Below are 19,118 nucleotides of genomic sequence, written 5' to 3'. Positions count from 1 at the left end.
TTCGAAAATTTGATGAAGAATAATTTTTAGAGAAGAAGAGAAAGTTGGAGTGATTGAATGTATTTGTGAGATTGTATTTATAGGGCAAAAATTAGCTGTTTTGTTACCGTTTATGATCGTTGGTGTACAAGAAAATAAATGTATGTATTTGTATAATTTTATGGTAATAATATGGTGTATATAATATTAGTAATGTTTTAAATAATTATGTATATCATATCACAATATTATAATGAGGTGTCATAAGATATTTTGTTTAAAAACCTTATAGACTTTTATACTTGTCGTATCCCTTACCGGGAGTGTGGGATGTCGTCTTAACATCCTCCCAGGATTTATAACAAGTTTTTGAAAAAATTATTTTTATTATTTCTAACAATAACATTATATTATATATTACATATATAAACAATAAATAAATAACAGTAAAATAAATATTATTACTTTTGTTACCTTTTTCTTCTGTTCGGAGCTTGGAAAAATATGGAGGACTTTTAGAGCTTCGTGCTGATAACGTGTTGTGAAAAAGTAAAAATTTACGGTAAAAAATAAAAAATCTCAAACTCTCAAAATTATCACACTACACACTTTATAATATTTTTCTCTCAACTCAATTGTGATTTTCTTCACAAATGAGAGATCTATTTATAGAAAATTTTTACAAATAATCTAAAAATAAATTACATCATGATATTCATGATCATACACAAATTTCAATATTCAACACCTATTTTTACCTAATTTTCAACATTCAAATATTCAACATTCAAATATTCAATACACACATTTTAAATATTATTTTTCAACAAAATTGTGTATTATTAATATTTTTTATTGCAGTTTCTTGTTTGGTCATCACTAAATTAATAAGTAGACATCACATGTTTCGATGTCCGTAAATGATTGCTACCAAACAAATTCCATTGTATCGTAATTTAAAATGAGAACAAAAAATAAAATAAATGATTTGGGCTAACGTAACCAAATTATATACATATGAACGCATATGATGTTCATACCCATTGTAAATTTTTTCTGCACCACAAAAAAATTAGTCAATGATATGTCGTCTTTAGGATATTTTCTTAGTGGATATATATATATATATATCATATAATGATAAATATTAATCATTAAATACATCTTTTGAGAAAAATTTGCACGAATAGCTTTTTAACTGGAGTTTTAGTAATTTTTCTGTTTTATAGAAAATAGGATCAAATGATTTGGGTAAATAAATAATCACACTTAACTTGATCACAAAAACTCTTATGAAACGGTCTCATGGATCAATTTCGTGGGTGAAATCTTTTATTTGGTTCATACATGAAAAAATATTACTTTTTTATGCTAAGCGTATTACTTTCTATTGTGAATATCGGTAGAATTGATCTGTCTCTCTCATGTACTTACTCTAACTTGATTATCTAAATCTTCAGGAAGCTAATTATCATTAACTTGTTCTTTCTCATCACAACATTTGCCAAAATATCATAAGCAATAATTAGTCTAGTACTTAATGTTGATGGAAATAATTCATTTTATGTAAATAAATATAGTTGAGGTTTATAGTATAATTTCAATATTTCTTGAGGGACTCCAATTTGCAAAAAAATAAAAATAAAGCACATGTGAAATAATTGAACTCGTGGTGGAAGACATCCTTTTTCTTTTGACTGAAAACCAATTTGGTTAGAACTTTATATTATTCTTTTAATTTTACAGAACTTGCAAGAGTAAGATATGTTACTCTTTTTTGTTGTACTTGGGCAAAAGATTTCCTTCAGGGATGTCCCACAATGAACCTGCTCCGTCTAGGACGGATTTGATCATATTAAATGGATAATAGGACGGATCTCGGGTCAAATTTTTCATACCGATCCAGGTATGGAACGGGTCATAGGTCCTATAATGACTAATATATGTGTATGTAAATACTCAGAGTTTTAGTTTTATTAATGTCCATTTGGAATGTCAATATCTTTTTTTGTGAATTAGTAACTCTTTTTTATGTAATTCATTATGTGGTGAAGATACTTTGTTTTCATTATTAAGTGTGGTCAAAGACATGAATTAGTTTTCTATTGTGTTGTATTTAAAGGCTTGTTTGTTTTATATTCATGGCGGGGGTCCAAAGAATATTTAACTGGAGTGGAGCAGATAATGAGTCAAATTTTTCTTCATGAGACGGGTCTTGAGTTTAGCTATACTCGCCCCATTGACATTTCTAATTTCCTTCCATACTCCGGTTGTTTGATTCGTGACCTTCGGCTTTCTAACAGCCTTATTTACTTCTTTCCTGATATATCATCGCAAACCTGACGCAAAAGGTAAAAGTTTCCAATATTTCAATTTAATTTTTCTTGTTTTTGTTTTGAATTAAAGTAAAAATCGATATATTTATAGTATGTGTAACAATGGTCGGAGATCACCTTCTTGTTTTGCATGTTGCTCTTGTTGGTTTGAAGCAACACTTTAGCACAACCTGGAATTAACGTGGGAGCATTCCCGGATGAGCGATAATCTTGAAATTGACTGAAGATGAAGGGAGAAGAGTGTACTCCACATCTTTATACATGGGTAGTTCTACTCAGGTTGTAGCATAGACTCACCCGAAAAGCACTCGAAAGCTTCCCCGATTCAAACATAAATAATTTTTTTGTTCGTCCCACGATGTAAGATTGATCAATATGTGACATGGGATGATGCCTATGATCGTTTGATGGGGCGATGGATTTATCGAAGACCGAAATTGGATGTAATATCATTATTAAAACGATTATACAAACACACAACACTGCGTTGGCCCGACATTGTTATAAGGCTCAGATCAAATTTTGAAATAAATGGGAGACAAAATCCTACGTACGACATTAGTCTTCTACAAAAAATATAAAAATTACACACAATGGAGGCCACACTAAACTATAAAATAAAATATAATATAAAAATAAAATGTCGTGATTCCAGCACAAAACTTGATTCGAAACAATTACACGTGGTTATTCATGTTACTTTAATGATAATTTTGTTTTATAAAAATAATTTTTTAATTAATAATGATTATGTGATCTAAATAATTAAACTTGCCTCTTTTCTCCACTTTCACGAAATCCACCCATCTTCATAGAACGTGGAATAAAGGGTCGAAAAACCGCACACCGTGGGCCTTGATTTCCATTCATAAACAGTTGCCCACCATTTATTCAAGATTAATGAATCATCCCTCTGTCTTCTTAACGATGTTTTTCTTTAAATTACGTTAAATATCAACGATAATTAAATCATAGGAAATGTCGAATTTCAAGCTGTTCTTGTTCCTTTTCTGCTTCATCACATCAGTATTCACTTCCGGTTTGTTATTGTCACTTCGTTTTTATGAACTTTATGATCATAGAAAGAGTTTGCTTTATATGTTCAGAAGTTATAACATGTTGTTATGATTTCTTGATTGCAGATGGAACGCAGCTCATTGTAGTGAATAACTGCAAGGGCCCCGTATGGCCCGGGATACTCGCCACCGCCGGTCACGAGACACTGAACAACGGCGGTTTCCGTCTCAACAGCGGCCAACAAGTGGTGGTGGACTGCCCCAAGCATTGGTCGGGACGGATATGGGCTCGACAGGGCTGCTGTTTCGATGAGACTGGTAAAGGATCATGCCAGACCGGAGACTGTGCGGGGAAGTTGCATTGCACCGGCGCCGGGGGAGAGCCTCCAGCGACATTGGTTGAAATGACACTCGGAACGAGTTTGAATCCTAAACATTACTATGACGTGAGCTTAGTGGACGGATTCAATCTTCCGGTGTCGATGATTCCGGTGGGCGGTGGCCATGGATGTGGCGTGGCAGCGTGTGAGGCGGACTTGAACGGTTGCTGTCCGGAGAAGTTGGCGGTGAGGCGGGGTGGGAAGGTGGTGGCTTGCAAGAGTGCTTGTTTGGCTACGAGGGAAGATAGATATTGTTGCACCGGTGAGTATAGGAGCCTGGAGACATGCAAGCCGACGCCTTTCGCACATTTGTTTAAGGCCGTCTGTCCTCGAGCTTATAGTTATGCTTATGATGAATCTACGGGGCTCAAGACTTGCATGGCGCCAAGATATGTCATCACTTTCTGCCCTCCAAATTGATGAAATATATTATTTGGATTTTGTTTATGTTTTGTAAATGTGATTTTCATGTCTGAACCTTTGATTTAATTGTTTTTTTCCCGGTCTGAGGGTGTCAAGATATTTGATTTCCTTTACTTCGTTTAATGAAATAAAGTTTTCAAAAAATATGAACCTCGTGATGAAAAACACATGGTGTAATGTGTTGTATTATGTGTAAAGCTGAAATGAGGTCTACTTTTTCAGAAACCATTTTTTTGTAAAGGCCCAATTCTTGCAAACGAACCGCCAAGAAAAAGAGGGTGTCTGATTTTATCGAAACATCGTCCTATAGTTTTGCCATCGAACCAAAACTCAGTGATCTTTTCTCATTTACAAAACGAAACTTTACTTTGAAAGATGCCCAAAATAAAAGTTGATTAATTTATAATAAACAAGCTCACACGAATTCCCCAGCAGGGCAGAATGTTCAAAGAATGACATTAAAGTCTGTTCCAAATCAAACGGATAATGTTCAAAGAAATGGATTGATACAAGGATCTGTAACCGTGTACATACTAACAATAAGTTTATTTGAAAATTCTCTGTAGCTCATTCATTTTATCCACGAACTCGTACTCTTCGGCGGATTGGTTGATGTCCAGCCACTGGATGGCATCTTCGATCGCGGACTTTAACACTAAGTTTTTAGCCGTACCTTTCATTTTATAAACATAATCTTCCAATGAATTTCTAGCCTCGATTTTCTTTTTAAGCTTCCTATCTTCATCCCTGTAGTTTTCGGCGTTCCTAACCATTTTCTCGATCTCATCCTTAGACAATCTGCCTTTGACATTTGTGATCGTGACGCTGCTATTGTTACCAGTTGTTTTATCCACCGCCGAAACATTTAAGATACCATTTGCATCAATATCAAATGTGACATCGAATCGAGGAACCCCCTTTGGAGCAAGAGGGATGTCCGACAGCCAGAATTCACCCAACAAAATGTTGTCATCAGTTCGGGGATTTTCTCCTTGGTACACCTGGAATATCACGTCAGTTTGGTCGTCCATAAACGTACTGAACTCCTCCTCCATCTTAGTAGGAACGGTGGTGTTCCGGGGGACGACGACAGACATGTCGCCATCTCGTATACTCACACCAAGAGAGAGAGGAGTGACGTCGCACAGCACTATGTCTTGAATCTTCTCATTTGTCTCGCCACTCAAAATTGCAGCTTGAACTGCAGCACCATATGCTACGGCCTCATCGGGATGAATGCTCCTACACAACTCCTTTCCATCAAAGAAATCTTGAAGCAATTCTTGCACCTTAGGGATTCTAGTCGATCCACCGACGAGAACTACGTCGTCGACCTTGCTCTTTGTCATACCAGCATCCCTCAAACACTTCTCCACATGATCCATGCATAGCTGGAACTTATCCATGTTGAGCTCCTCGAATTTTGCACGCGTAATTTTCCAATCAAAATCAATTCCATCGTACAAACATTCAAGTCCAATAGTTGTTTGCGCCGTGGATGATAGAATTCTTTTCGCTTTCTCACAAGCTGTCCTCAACCTCCTTAATGCTCTGGGGCTGTTACTTATATCCTTCTTGTGCTTTCTCTTGAACTCTAAAACAAAATGGCTTACCATTTCGCTGTCAAAATCTTCTCCTCCAAGGTGAGTATCACCAGCTATGGCTTTCACATTAAAAAGACCCTTTTCGATATTGAGGAGAGACACATCCAATGTACCACCACCAAGGTCAAAAATAAGTACATTCTTCTCACCTGAGATCATACCTTTTTTCTCAAGACCATAAGCAAGGGCAGCAGCGGTGGGTTCGACAATGACACGCATGACATTGAGCCCAGATATTATTCCGGCATCCTTTGTTGCTTGCCTTTGGGAATCATTGAAGTATGCAGGCACAGTGATAACTGCATCAATCACTGTCGATCCAAGATACGCTTCGGCACATTCTTTCATCCTGGCAAGAACCATTGCAGAAATTTCTTCAACGGAAAACTGTTTCTCTTCACATTTGTACGTGACCACAATCACAGGCTTATCCATAGGGCCAGAAATAACTTTGAATGGCCAGTTCTTCATATCATTCTGAACCAAAGGATCACTAAATCTCCGGCCCATCAATCTTTTAGCATCTGTAAATTTAATCATATCAGAGTGAAAAAGGACAAGAAATGAGTAATTTAATCAGAAAACTCTTGTTTTATTAAATCTGAATGATATGTGAATTTGAGTCATTCTCTTAGCATATAATTAGACTGATTTGTATATTTCAACTATGAGGCCATGCCCATGGCCAATATCACTGCACAGATCTATGAATTCCAAAGCATTCTGAGTCGATATAATATACTGGTTTTCCATAATTTCCGTATTTTCGAAACTTGAAGTTCTTAAAACATGTCTCTTCTGGTACTTGGGCGCACTTCTGGCCCGGGGCGTGACATAACAACATAAATAGAAACATTATGACCCAAACGCTTTTGAAGAATTTTGAGGAAATATCAAGCCATTGACTCTGCATAAATTTCTACTATAAACTCCCTCCAACATCAAGCACAATCGAAATTAACTAAACCGCGTAACGAAGTAATAGCTAGGAAGAATTACCAAAAACAGTGTTGACTGAGTTCATTGCAGCAAGATTCTTAGCTGCGTCGCCAACGAGGCGTTCGGTTTCGGTGAAAGATACATAAGATGGGGTGGTCCGGTTGCCCTGATCATTCGGTATGATCTCTACGCGATCATCTCGACTGCGCCACACGGCTACACATGAATATGTCGTTCCCAAATCGATACCAATCGCCGGCCTTTCACCATTGGCAGCCATTTTAGTCTACGCGAAGGACAAAGTCCAAGTCGTGGATTGTTTTACTAATGGGACAGAGAGGAAAATGCAGAGACAGACAGAGCCACTGACATTAATAATTGCAAATTGTGAGAAGTGTTTACCACTGTTGACATTTTATATTTGGTCATGTATAACTTATAGCATGCATATATATTTTTTAAATGATGTTTTTTTTTCCCATTTGTAAACTAATTGCAATTTTTTTGGTCAACCGACTTTTTTTTTTCTTTTTTTTGGTTTTGGTTATTTGAGTTTTCAAAATTTTATTTTGAAAATATAATGACTTTGATTTTTCAGTACTCTTTTACTGGAGAGCTGATGGGATATCGGAAAGCATTCTGAAAAATGTTGGCGTGACATCAAAAATTGATGACTAGTCCAATATCACATCAATAATTAAACTAAACAGTCAAAAATTAAAATCAGTGTACTCAAATCAAATTTTGAAAACTTTATAAACAAAAAAAAAATTTAATTGAACAGGTTAATGGGAAAAAATTTATTTTCCCTTTCATCTTTTATTGACAATACAAGAAAATTATAATAATGATTTTGAAGGGTTTGTTTGTCAAACAATTTTGAATCGTTAGTTTGATATATATTCTCCGTTTATTTTAATATTTTTTTTCAAATCAATATTCAAATATTTATTAAAAAACAAAGATAAAAGATAGTTAAAATGGGAATGTTATATATATATTAAAATCCTGTTTAACAAAGCTAAATTATATATATAAAAAAAAACTGTCTTTCGGATGTTTAATTAGGTAAATAAAATAAAATAACTTGCTAATATTTTTTTACAATTATAAAGTCATTTTCTCTGTATTGTAAACTAGTAGTAGATGTCCTAAAAAAAATTTTTTTTTAAATAAATAAATAAACTAGTAGTAGATGTGTATCATGTTTGGTTTACCAAATTTTGCCTGGTTTATCTTTACTTTCAATGACTTCAATGCACAGGTGAGGTTCACTTTGAATTTAATAGATTAAATATTATTTGTCATTGCTTAATCAGATTACCACACTTTGATCTACTCAACTTTGATCAATTTAACATCTTCCAAACTAGGGTTAATTAGATATACTACCTCGTGAAATCTGAAGATCGTTGAAACATCTCATGACTATTATTTTTTGTATTTTTAAATCTTGAGCACACGTACCCTTGAAAACACGTACGGAAAAAGGGTTCATGTGTTCGAGATTTGAAATTATAGGGATGCGTGTGTTCAAAATTTGAAAACACGAGTAATTAATATATAATTTTTTTTTCATGAGGATGTTTAGTAATATGGAAACTTCAAATGCAATTAACCTTTCAAATTAAACCAAGAAATCCAAGCATGTAGTGTCACGAATTACAATCGGTAAAATATCCTAAAAAATTAAGAAATAAAAATTGATGTAATCTTAAAATTATTGCTAAAAACTCCGCATAATCACCCTTCTTTGGGGGTTTTTTGGAATATTTTCAACGTCAACTCCAAATGTTCTACGTCTGTTGTCTTTTTCATAAAAAAAAATAATAATAATGTAGGCTTCAATACATTGTACCTGTTATCAGGGTTGTACCTGAGAAATTTTTGGTATTAATTGAATAAAAAATATAGACCAACAAACATTAGGTCGCAGTCAATTTTTTATTTTTCATTTATAAATGTTTTCAAAAATTAAAACAGTGGAGTATAAAGTTTAAATCTATACATATTATAAAAGTGTGAACCAATGTCTAAGTTTTTCTATTGTGTATTGTCAACTTTGTCATAAGTTTGTTAATAGTAGAGAAATTTAGTGAGGATATTTTTGTAAAATCAATTATTATGATCAGGACAAAATTGTAAAACTACATTTATGCTAGATAATGATCAAGTTGCCAAAAAAACTGAAATTCTAAAATTATTTGATTTTTATTTTCTTGTAGATGAATTGAACAAACTTTTTTCACAAAAAATATTAATTTGAAAAGATTGAAATACAAAAATATACTGGTTTTATTTGCTTATAGATGAAGTGAAAAGAATTTTTTCACAAAAAACTTAATTTGTAGATTTTTTCACAAAAAGTTAATTTCTAGAATATTAAAATTTCGAAAATTCTTTGTTTTTATTTGCTTGTAAATAAAGTGAAAATATTTTTTTTAAAAAAACTTAAGTGGTATAAGGATATAATGTTAAATATATTTTATTTTACGTTAATTAAGATTAATTATTTTAAAACAAATAATTAAACTAATGAAGCCAAATAATTAAACTAATTTTCTTTTTGTTTTACCAAGGTTGGTGTCATGAAGAAGGTTCGACATTTAATTACATTTACAAAATGATACAAGAATTATCAGATATGAAAATAAATAATCCTAATAAATATTTCGTGGGTATTTGTTCTATCTATATTTCTTTATCAAAAAGAAAGTCGACTAATATTTTTCAAAGCCTTGGTTATTTACTAAAATTTATTTAACGATATAAGATTGCATAAATATATTTGTATTAATTCTATCTAATTTTTTCTCTTTTTAAAGGCTATAAACTATAACAATTACTTTATGAGATATTCTTGCAATTAACGAATGAGTATTTTTATAAGAGATATATATTGACAAAATATTTACAACTTTTTGTAAACTTAAAAGATATATCTTTGAATGTAAAATTTTAAAATTATGATAAATAAATTTTTATAAAAATTATTCATTAGCATTACTCACTACTTCTCCATAGACAATGTCAAAATTATTTGGTTTGTATTTACTTGTAGATGAAGTGAACAAATGTTTTTCACAAAAATATTTGTTTGAATGTGATTTATTTTATTTTGTAGATTTATAATCTTTTGAATGATTTTATATATTCAAGAAGTTTATCTTTAATTTGGTGAGTATGTTTTTGTAAAATCAATTATTATGATGATGTCAAAATTGTCAATCTACGTATGTTAGGTAAGGATCAAGTTGCCAAGAAGACTGAAATTCCAAAATTCTTTGGTTTTTATTTTTTTGTAGATGAATTGAACATATTTTTTTCTAAAAAATATTAATTTGAGAATATTGAAATACAAAAATTCATTGGTTTTATTTGTTTATAGATGAAGTGAAAATAATTTTTTCTCAAAACAATTAGTTGTACAATATTGAAATACCAAAATTCTTTTGTTTTATTTGGTTATAAATATAGTGAATTTTTTTCACAAAAAAAAAAAATTTGTGTAAGGACATGATGTTAAATATCCTTTATTATACATTAATTGGGATTATTTAATTTAAAGCGACGTATTAAAATAATGATGCCAAATAATTAAATCATGTGGGTTGGTGTTATGAAAAAAGTTCGACAGTTAATTACATTTCACGAAAATGATACGAAGTATTATCGGATATATAAGAAAGATGACCTTATAAATATTTCGTGAGCATTTATTCTATTTATATTTCTTTATAAAAAAATCCAACTAATATTTTTCAAAGCCTTAGTTTTTTTTTAAAATTTAACAATATATGATTGAATACATATAGTTTTACTAATTTTAACTATTTTTCGTCTTTGTAAAGGTAAAAAACTATAACAATTACTTATTTGATGATCTTGCAATTGACGAGAATATTTTTTTTTATAAAAGATGGATATAAGCAAATCAATTATAGCTTTATGTAATCTGAAATGACATATCTTTCAAGGTAAATTTTTAAAATTATTATGAATAAATCTTTACAAAAATTATTCAATTAGCATTACTCAATATTTCTCCTTATGATTGATGATAAGAAAGGTCAAAATTATTTGGTTTTTATTTACTTATAGATGAAGTAAACATATATTTTTCACAAAATATTAAATTGAATATGATTTTTTTTATTTTGTAAATCTATAATCTTTTGAATGAGTTTATATATGCAAGAAGTTTCTCAAGAAAAAATTTCGGTTTAACATTTATATCTGAATTATAAAATTCGGTTTTCGGTTTGATTCAGTGTTCGGTTTTTTCAGTTTGGATTTTCGGGTTTTTCGATTTTTATCCGGAGTTTGAACACTCCTACTAAGAGTTAAACACTTTTTGATAAATTAATATCATATTAATTAAATCATATTTTTCAGTTGTCTAGACGATGAAATAACCAAAATTCATTGGTTTTATTTGCTTGTATATTAAGTTAAAAGATTTTTTACAAAAAAAAAAAACTTAATTTGTAGAAGACTGAAATAACAAAATTCTTTGGTTTTATTTGCTTGTAGATTAAACGAAAAAATTTCCAAAAAAACTTAATTTGTATGGAGACCTGCAGAGGCATCAAATAGAGAAGAATATACATTTCTTCTTAAAATGGGCAAAACGATTTAAATAATTTATAATTGAACACATTCAAAATATAAGAAAAAATTTCAACAAAAAAACATTGAATGGAAAAAGCTATCAGTAGATTCCGAGTAACAAGAAATTTAAAAGAAAAAAGACGATCATCAATTGTCTCGATTGTAACAATATTTAAATATAAATAATAGAAGACGATAACAACATAAGAATGAAAATTGAGGATAATTAAATTATCGCACATAAAGATTTTCAGCATCAAAATTATTATTAAAAAAAAGTTGTCCAACAAAAGAATCAAAAAATACAGATATGAAAATGCAAATGATTGATGTTGACAGCACTATAAGATTTGCTAATGAAGATGATGAGAATATTTTTTTTTCAAAAAGAAGAAAAAGCTGATGACAAAAAATAAAAAACGTGAAAGCAATAAAAATTGAAAATATAAAGGAAAAAAATATTTGACGCAATAATTTAATTTAAGATATAGAATATATTATCTATATTGTATTTTATTTTTCATAAATCGGTAACACGTGGTAAAATAAGTTGTCAACGCTATGTATTATAATTTTTTCTTCTCTCAAATTTAATTTTAATTATCACTATGATATCACTTCTATATTATATTTTCTCCAATGTTTAATTTATACAAAATTATAAGATTTATTACTAATATGTTTTTCAACAATTATTAATTTATTTAGATTGCGCATGGATGAATTGATTTCAAATTCATGGATTAGAATTATAATTTTATTGTTAACAATGAAACAATAGATCAAATATTGAATCTACACATGACTTATTTACATATTATTATTTATATAAAGTAGAATGAATTTCAAATTTCATCATTATTGTGTGGACTTGAAATATATCATAATTAACATGAAATACTACTATATACACATGAATGTATTGAAATCCTTCCATTCAAGAATAACCTTAGATTTATAGTACACGAAATTTTTAAACAAGTATCTTTTACACTCATTTTATAATACTTTTTGCACAAATTATATTACATTAAATTTCCTACATATAATGTTAAAAGAACAACCAATATATCATACTGCGATATTTACAACAATTATATCATGAGATTTTGTTATTGTCTAATGAGATTTTATATTTAATTTATCATGAGTGTTGCATTACTCATTTTCTATTGACTAAAATAACATGAAACTCATTAATATATAATTTTAATTATGTAAATTAATCTCTTTCAATCTCATTTCTTTAACAACAATTATTGACAACAGAAATGTATTTTCACGTGCGTCGCACGTGTCTTTACTTAATATAAAAAAAAGATAAATAATGTATAATGTTCAGTATATTTATAGAATTATCAAATTATAAAGTTAAAAAAATCTAAATAATAATTTAAATAGTACTTGTCTATCTATTTTGAGATGTTAAAGGATAAAAAAAGTTCAATTACAAGAATTTATTATCAAATGCACAACAAGACAAATGTTAATTCAAGAAATATTCACATAATCACCGAAATTTTAATTAAAATTTCTAAAATATGTTTAAAATTAAAATAAGAAAACTCAGGGAAAACTCACTTTTTTTTAAGGCAAAAACTTATGTGACATGTCGTATTTTGTGAGACGGATCTCTTATTTGTATCCATGAAAAATTATTACTTTTTATGCTAAGAGTATTAATTTTTATTGTGAATATCGGTAGGATTGACCCGTTTCACAGATAAAGATTCGTGATATCATCTGACCTACCCTTTTTTAAATCAAGTTTAAAAGGATTTTGAAGATTGTTTAAAAAAATTATCAATTAATCGAGAGGATTAAATTAGAATTAGAATATGATGATATGATAAAACTCCAATCAATTCTCTAATTATATTTTAGAGATATAACATAATATTACGTTAATATTTACATATCTAGTTGTAATAGATAACAAATTATATATTCATTGGAACTCTATATCTATAAAATAAAAGCAAAAACTTGTGTGAGATGGTCTCACATGCCAAGTTTTATGAGACAGATATCTTATTTGAGTAATTCATGAAAAAATATTAGTTTTTATTGTGAATATCGGTAAAGTTGACTCGTCTCACAGATAAAGATTCATGAGACCGTTTCACAAGAGACCTACTCATAAATAAATAGCCCCAAACCTATCCGAGTGATTTAGCATTCGGGCGGAGTCATCTCAAATTTTTTTATTTGATACACAAAAATATATTTCGAGGTGGTTTGGTTCCATTGAAGAAATCGGTCGGATGTATTTCCTCGGGTGTGATTTTTTTAATCGCATCAAATTATTTTCTTCACTCTTTTATTTGTATGTTTAAGTTGGTTATGCAATTTAACACTTTCGTAGCCAAACATTAATTATTTTCTGGGCCCTTCTCAAAATTGGGCTTGAAACTACTCTTAGGCCCACCTTAGGCCCAGTTAAACCCATTACATTTATGTTTTTTTTCTTAAAAATTCTTATATTTTTACATATCTATACTTATTATATCTGTATTATATATATAAAGGTTGATAAGGTTCGAATTTTGTGACATCAATTAATTGTTACAAAAAATGACAAAAAAGAAAAGAAAATTAATTGGAATAGATATGAAGGATCACTTGAAGATCAATCAATGACTTAGCATACGCCCATTGATTTATATAATTTAGTAACACAACAATAATATAACAAACACGACCGAAACACATCAATAGGAGACGGGTATTTACTTAGACCCGACCGAGTTTTATACGTCCAATCCGACCCGACCCAACCCATTTAGTATGTCATATGTGAACATTTATATGAATACTTGGATTGCATGCATAGAGTTGCTACTTGTGTCCATTTTATCACTTAATTTACAAAATCTCATCAATGATTTGGTCTCTTTTTTTTTTTTAATAAATAAATTTTTACAGGTTTTGGAGACTTATAGCTGATAGGATAATCTTTTCTAACTTTAACATCATTCTTCTTAGCGTTGGATATTGATGAGATGCACGAAAGAGGAATAATATATAGATGTTTCGACTTTATTTGAATTTCGAAAAATAATATGAAAATATATTTAATTTTTGGGTCTAGCAGACTAGCTGCAGGTGTTAGTTAACCTTGTTGGATTTGGGATTCACTGATCAGGTGTTTACCACAAAATTAAAAAAGAGAAAACTGTTAATATATTACAAGCAAAATCGACTAAACCATGTGATGACGTCGTGAGGAAGAATGTTACAAGGTTACCAAAAACAGCATTGCCGGGGTTCATTGTTGCAAGATTGTTAGCTGCGTCGCCAACTAGACGCTAGGTTTCGGTGGTTGCCAGATCGTTATCTCGGCTGCGCCGCACGGCAAGTCGGCAACACATGAATTTTTGGTTCCCCATCATACTTCAAGTATAGTTTAATCTTTAAAGAACACTTGACATGTATTTTTTTTATGTTTTTAGAATTAAAAAACGAGAGTTAAACAAAAATTAAAATATTTTTATAAAATAGTTTTCCAAACATCTTATTAATTATTTTTAACTATAAAATCAATTTTTCTAAATAGTTGTTCATACAACTTTTCAACTTTTAAAACATTTTTAAATAGAATAGTTGTTCAAACATATATTTATTCTTAAAAACAACTTTTAAAATATTTTTATAAAAAATTCGTTAAAAAAACACTTCTATAAGTATATTTTTAATCTGATATATTTCAATTTTTGAACATTTTGATTATTTTTTTCCACAAGTGTATGACATAACAATACATATGTCATTGTTATATCGACGTCATATCAACCCCAAAATTGCAATGTCCTAAATTAAAAAAACGCATTACAAATCGCAAGCTATCGAATAAAATCATTAGACATCAAATTTGATTTGGAACTATACGTGGATATGTTCGAGTTAAACTCAAATTCAATAATTTTGAATTTATATACAAACTAATTTTAAAACAGTAGGACGCAGCTGGATTGTTTTTTTTTAAAAAAATTACAATATGAGGGATGAATGATTTTTTTTTATTATTATTATATTACAAACATGGAGGAGGAAATTTGTTGTCATCGAGGTAATTGTTTAATATTATAAGTTTTTTGCTCCCCCTTCAAGTCTACTCTCCTCCCTACCCGCGTCCCTCAACACCACAATTGCTCAAAATTGCTACGAAGTTTTATTTTAAACTTATTTAAAAATTAAGAATAATAAATAAATAAAAGTAAAAAATTAAAAATACAATATAGATTTTAGACCAGTACTTACCCCGTTTAGTATATAAGAACATATTTTGTTGTGAATAATATACTGGTTTAAGTGTGTTTGCAACAGGCTTGTTATTTCCGAATATCTATTTGAAAGCAACACTGCATCATCGGATTTTGGTGTAGAGAATCATGTTATTATTGGTTATTTTCCCTATAACTTAGAGCCACTTAAAGTCTTTTTTCTGGGGGAAAAAAAAACAATTATTAATCCAAGCAGTAAGAGGCACAACAACGATTCGAAAAAGAAAATCTTTGAAGCAAAAAGAAAATAAAAAAAAAAGGATTAACAGAATAAATTTATGAACACAGGCTGAAGTGTATGATATTATCACACAATTACAGGATAACAATCACCAAAATTAACTAGTTGCGTTATGGTGATCAGTTTCTACAAACTTTAGGCACAGGAACATTCACTCACTTTGCTGCATATTTGTATTATAACCTGAAATAAAATAAACAAAATAAAATTAAATGTTTCATCTTATAATATTTATGAAATTAAGGTGGATTTAATCAATTAATTCTTACATGGAAAGCTGATCACTTGAAGAAAGCTCCACTGTCAATGGCATCTTTGTTAGCATCTCCAAGGGCAGCTTCTTTCAAGTATGTTTCAGCCAATTGCACCCTCTTCACATTCTCCTGCTCCTTCACAAGCATGTATCCATACTCCAGCAGCTTCTCTAATGTCATCTTGGGCTGCTCGAATTTCGGCGGTCCTTCCCTCGAGTTAACTAGTTTCCGGCCCACCAGATCGACTCCGACATTTGAAACCCACTTTCTCACTTCGTCGTCATACACTCTTGCCCTCAAAGCGCCAAAGAAATCTGCAGTTTATCCGATATTTTAGTTGCAAATAAATAAATATGTATGGTGGTTTAGAACAAGATTGAAGGATATGAAGGTAGCTAGCATACCGATGGATTGGCCTGGGAAGGTGTCGACCAGGGTTACGATGGCCTCCAACGGGACGTTGTCGGTACGGAAAATGCCGGTGCAAACGCCGATACGGTCGTCACGTGTGGGAGCCCAGTAGAACTTCTCCATACGCCCGTCACGAATGAGGGGAGCATACAATGTGGAGAAGTCGTTACCCGTGCAGATGATAGGCACACGGGGGTTCTCTTCTTTGTTGTACATGCCAGGGAGCTGCACGTTGGTGGGGTTATCGGCGATGTTCATGAGCGTGGCGTTCACCATCTGGTTATTGACGGTGTACTGAGTCGTCCCGCCCATACGCCCCGCGCCGGCGTCGAGATCGTTGATGAAGAGGCAGCACATCTTTCCCTTCCTGATGATGTCGGCTGCTTCACGGTACCGTTGCCTGATCAGCTTCGCGGGCTCTCCGGCGTTCCCGCTTTCGAGCTCTCCGGCACTCATCATGATAGGGCTGTTCAAACAAGTATTGGTCAGGTGGATTTTCTTATCATATTTTTCAGATATTGAGATCATAAACCAACCAACAACAATTTATATGCAACATACTTGATTCCCATCTTGGCGAAGACAAGCTCGCATTGGAATGATTTTCCTTGCCCTTTGCCTCCCCAAACACCCAAAATAAGAGGAACCTGTCGAACATTAACAACCTCGAATCAAGTATTATTCTTTGAATAAACATACATAAAAGGGTACGTACTTTTTAACCTTCTATCTTCATCGAAGAAGGATCTTATAAAAATGATATGTTTTAACTAATAAAATCATTATATAATTAAGATGACTTGCATATGAGATCACCTTGATGTTAGGCAATGTCATGAAGTTCTTGGTGATGTGAACCACAACCTTGTCCATGAAAGACGGAGAAATGTAATATCCAGACTCTATGTTGTCAATGTTATTATATCTGGTAGCAATGATATATTAACATTTTTAATATTTGTCATGCTAATTTTCACTAATATATGAAACAATTATACAGAAAACCATAAGTGAGAATATAACAGTATTACGTTTTAAGTCCCTGGCTGATGTACTCGTACGAGCTAAGGACGGCGTCGTGTGTTCCCATTCCGGAAGGAGCTTGAAAGAGAGCATCAACCATACCCTTTCCTCTAGTAATATCTTGTTGATCATCGGAAATATCTTCACCAAGTCCCTTCCATTTGTCCTCCGCCACGATCTTGAAACTCGAAGGCGAACTCTTTGGGACGAATGCCAAATTCACCTTCTTTAAGCTACTTCCAAAGAAGGATGAGCTGGGGACTGCAGCTCCAGCCCCAGATCCATTCAAACTCACCTGTAATATTCAACTTGATCTTGATATACTCTTGATGTAATTGATCATACTAGTAAAGTCAAGAAAATGCTTGAAGTTTGTTTAGATTAGTTTCCATTTTGATGCAAAACTTGGACTTTAACGAAAGCCAATATCACATTATATCTATACAGGACACAAACTTATAAACCCCTACAAAACACGAAGAAATTAGAATACCGGCGCCCGGTTAACGGATCCAATGGTCGAGACTGCGGCAACCATTGCTGTAAGTGATCGAAGTGTATGTGATGTAAGATTGTGGAGTATGTATTCGAATGCAAGAGCAGTGAGAGCCACTCTGAAGAGATAAGGGAAGTCGTGTGGGATAACTTATAGTATGGGGAAACTTGGAATTGTGGACACAAATTAAAATCTTGAGGATTAGGCATTGTTTTCCTATTGGCCATACAATGGAGATGGCCCACAAGCCACGTGGCAAACAAAGAATGCAACGAAATTTTTTTTTTTCCTTTTTTTAGAATAATCTTCATAGATTCATAAGTTTTTGAAATTTTGAGGTTATTATTTTTGGTGTACTCTTATCCAATTAAAATTTGGTAATTTCACTTGTCACATTGTTTTCTTGTCATTACAACGAGACATTGTAGGATTTATCTTCTTGTTTTTTTTTTTTGGCTTAGAATCTTGAAAACCATCGTTTTGTCTTCCTATTATAGAATTTGTCCTCCCTGGCCCGGATTACGCCTAAATTACAGAAATTTCAATACAATATGAAAATATGAAATATAATTATATATATGCCATCAATATTCATAGTATATCTATAATACTATTTTACTACTATTAAATAGGACATATTTACAAAAATAATCTCTGTTCTTAAAAACACAATGAATTTTCTGTTATTTTTAATGAATAAGTACTATTTAGAGAAAATTAATGTTTTTCATCCTATAAGTTTACATTTTTTTTACTTTTGATCCCGTGAATCTTCTAAGTTTAATTTTTATCCAATAAGTTGTATTTGATTTTTGTAGGACAGAGTGTTTGCCGCTTTACCAAAATTTACAGGTACAGTTTGATCGGTGTTCTAGCAAGAGAAATTATTGCACCCCCGATAATCTCATCCCAATAATTATACTCTTAATAATCGAACTCGTAACCTTGACTCTTATATTAATTGTATACGTAATTTTCTTTTTACCAAAAAGTATATATAGTGGTAACAATGCAACTCAAATTGATCATTATCTTAGAAAAAGTAATTATTGCGCTCCAACACTTTTACTTTCTTTATTTTTTTCACGGAGCACTGGCATGTCTTGGACATGTTAGTAATAT

General features: G+C 31.3%; 3 protein-coding genes across 3 annotated transcripts; 1 reads left to right on the top strand and 2 right to left on the bottom strand.

Moving 5' to 3' along the window:
- Positions 1–3,103: 3,103 nt before the first annotated feature.
- Positions 3,104–4,247, top strand: LOC140972282 (thaumatin-like protein). The gene is made up of 2 exons (XM_073434732.1): positions 3,104–3,354; positions 3,458–4,247. Exons 1-2 carry the CDS (start codon positions 3,294–3,296, stop codon positions 4,129–4,131), a joined length of 735 nt encoding a protein of 244 aa, XP_073290833.1. The 5' UTR covers positions 3,104–3,293; the 3' UTR covers positions 4,132–4,247.
- Positions 4,248–4,621: 374 nt separating this feature from the next.
- On the bottom strand, positions 4,622–7,063 carry LOC140973918 (heat shock cognate 70 kDa protein-like). Its single transcript, XM_073437062.1, has 2 exons — positions 6,738–7,063; positions 4,622–6,262 (listed from the first exon to the last, which is right to left on the bottom strand). The coding sequence occupies exons 1-2, from the start codon at positions 6,955–6,957 to the stop codon at positions 4,680–4,682; spliced, it is 1,803 nt and encodes a 600-aa protein (XP_073293163.1). The 5' UTR covers positions 6,958–7,063; the 3' UTR covers positions 4,622–4,679.
- An 8,760-nt stretch (positions 7,064–15,823) lies between these two features.
- On the bottom strand, positions 15,824–18,162 carry LOC140973917 (ribulose bisphosphate carboxylase/oxygenase activase 2, chloroplastic-like). Its single transcript, XM_073437061.1, has 7 exons — positions 17,994–18,162; positions 17,509–17,795; positions 17,294–17,402; positions 17,039–17,124; positions 16,471–16,943; positions 16,082–16,380; positions 15,824–15,995 (listed from the first exon to the last, which is right to left on the bottom strand). Exons 1-6 carry the CDS (start codon positions 18,036–18,038, stop codon positions 16,094–16,096), a joined length of 1,287 nt encoding a protein of 428 aa, XP_073293162.1. The 5' UTR covers positions 18,039–18,162; the 3' UTR covers positions 15,824–15,995; positions 16,082–16,093.
- Positions 18,163–19,118: the final 956 nt, after the last annotated feature.

This window comes from Primulina huaijiensis, chromosome 3 (assembly GCF_012295235.1).
Source record: "Primulina huaijiensis isolate GDHJ02 chromosome 3, ASM1229523v2, whole genome shotgun sequence".
NCBI classification, from domain to species: Eukaryota; Viridiplantae; Streptophyta; class Magnoliopsida; order Lamiales; family Gesneriaceae; genus Primulina; species Primulina huaijiensis.
This window is presented reverse-complemented; position numbering and strand designations above follow the sequence as displayed.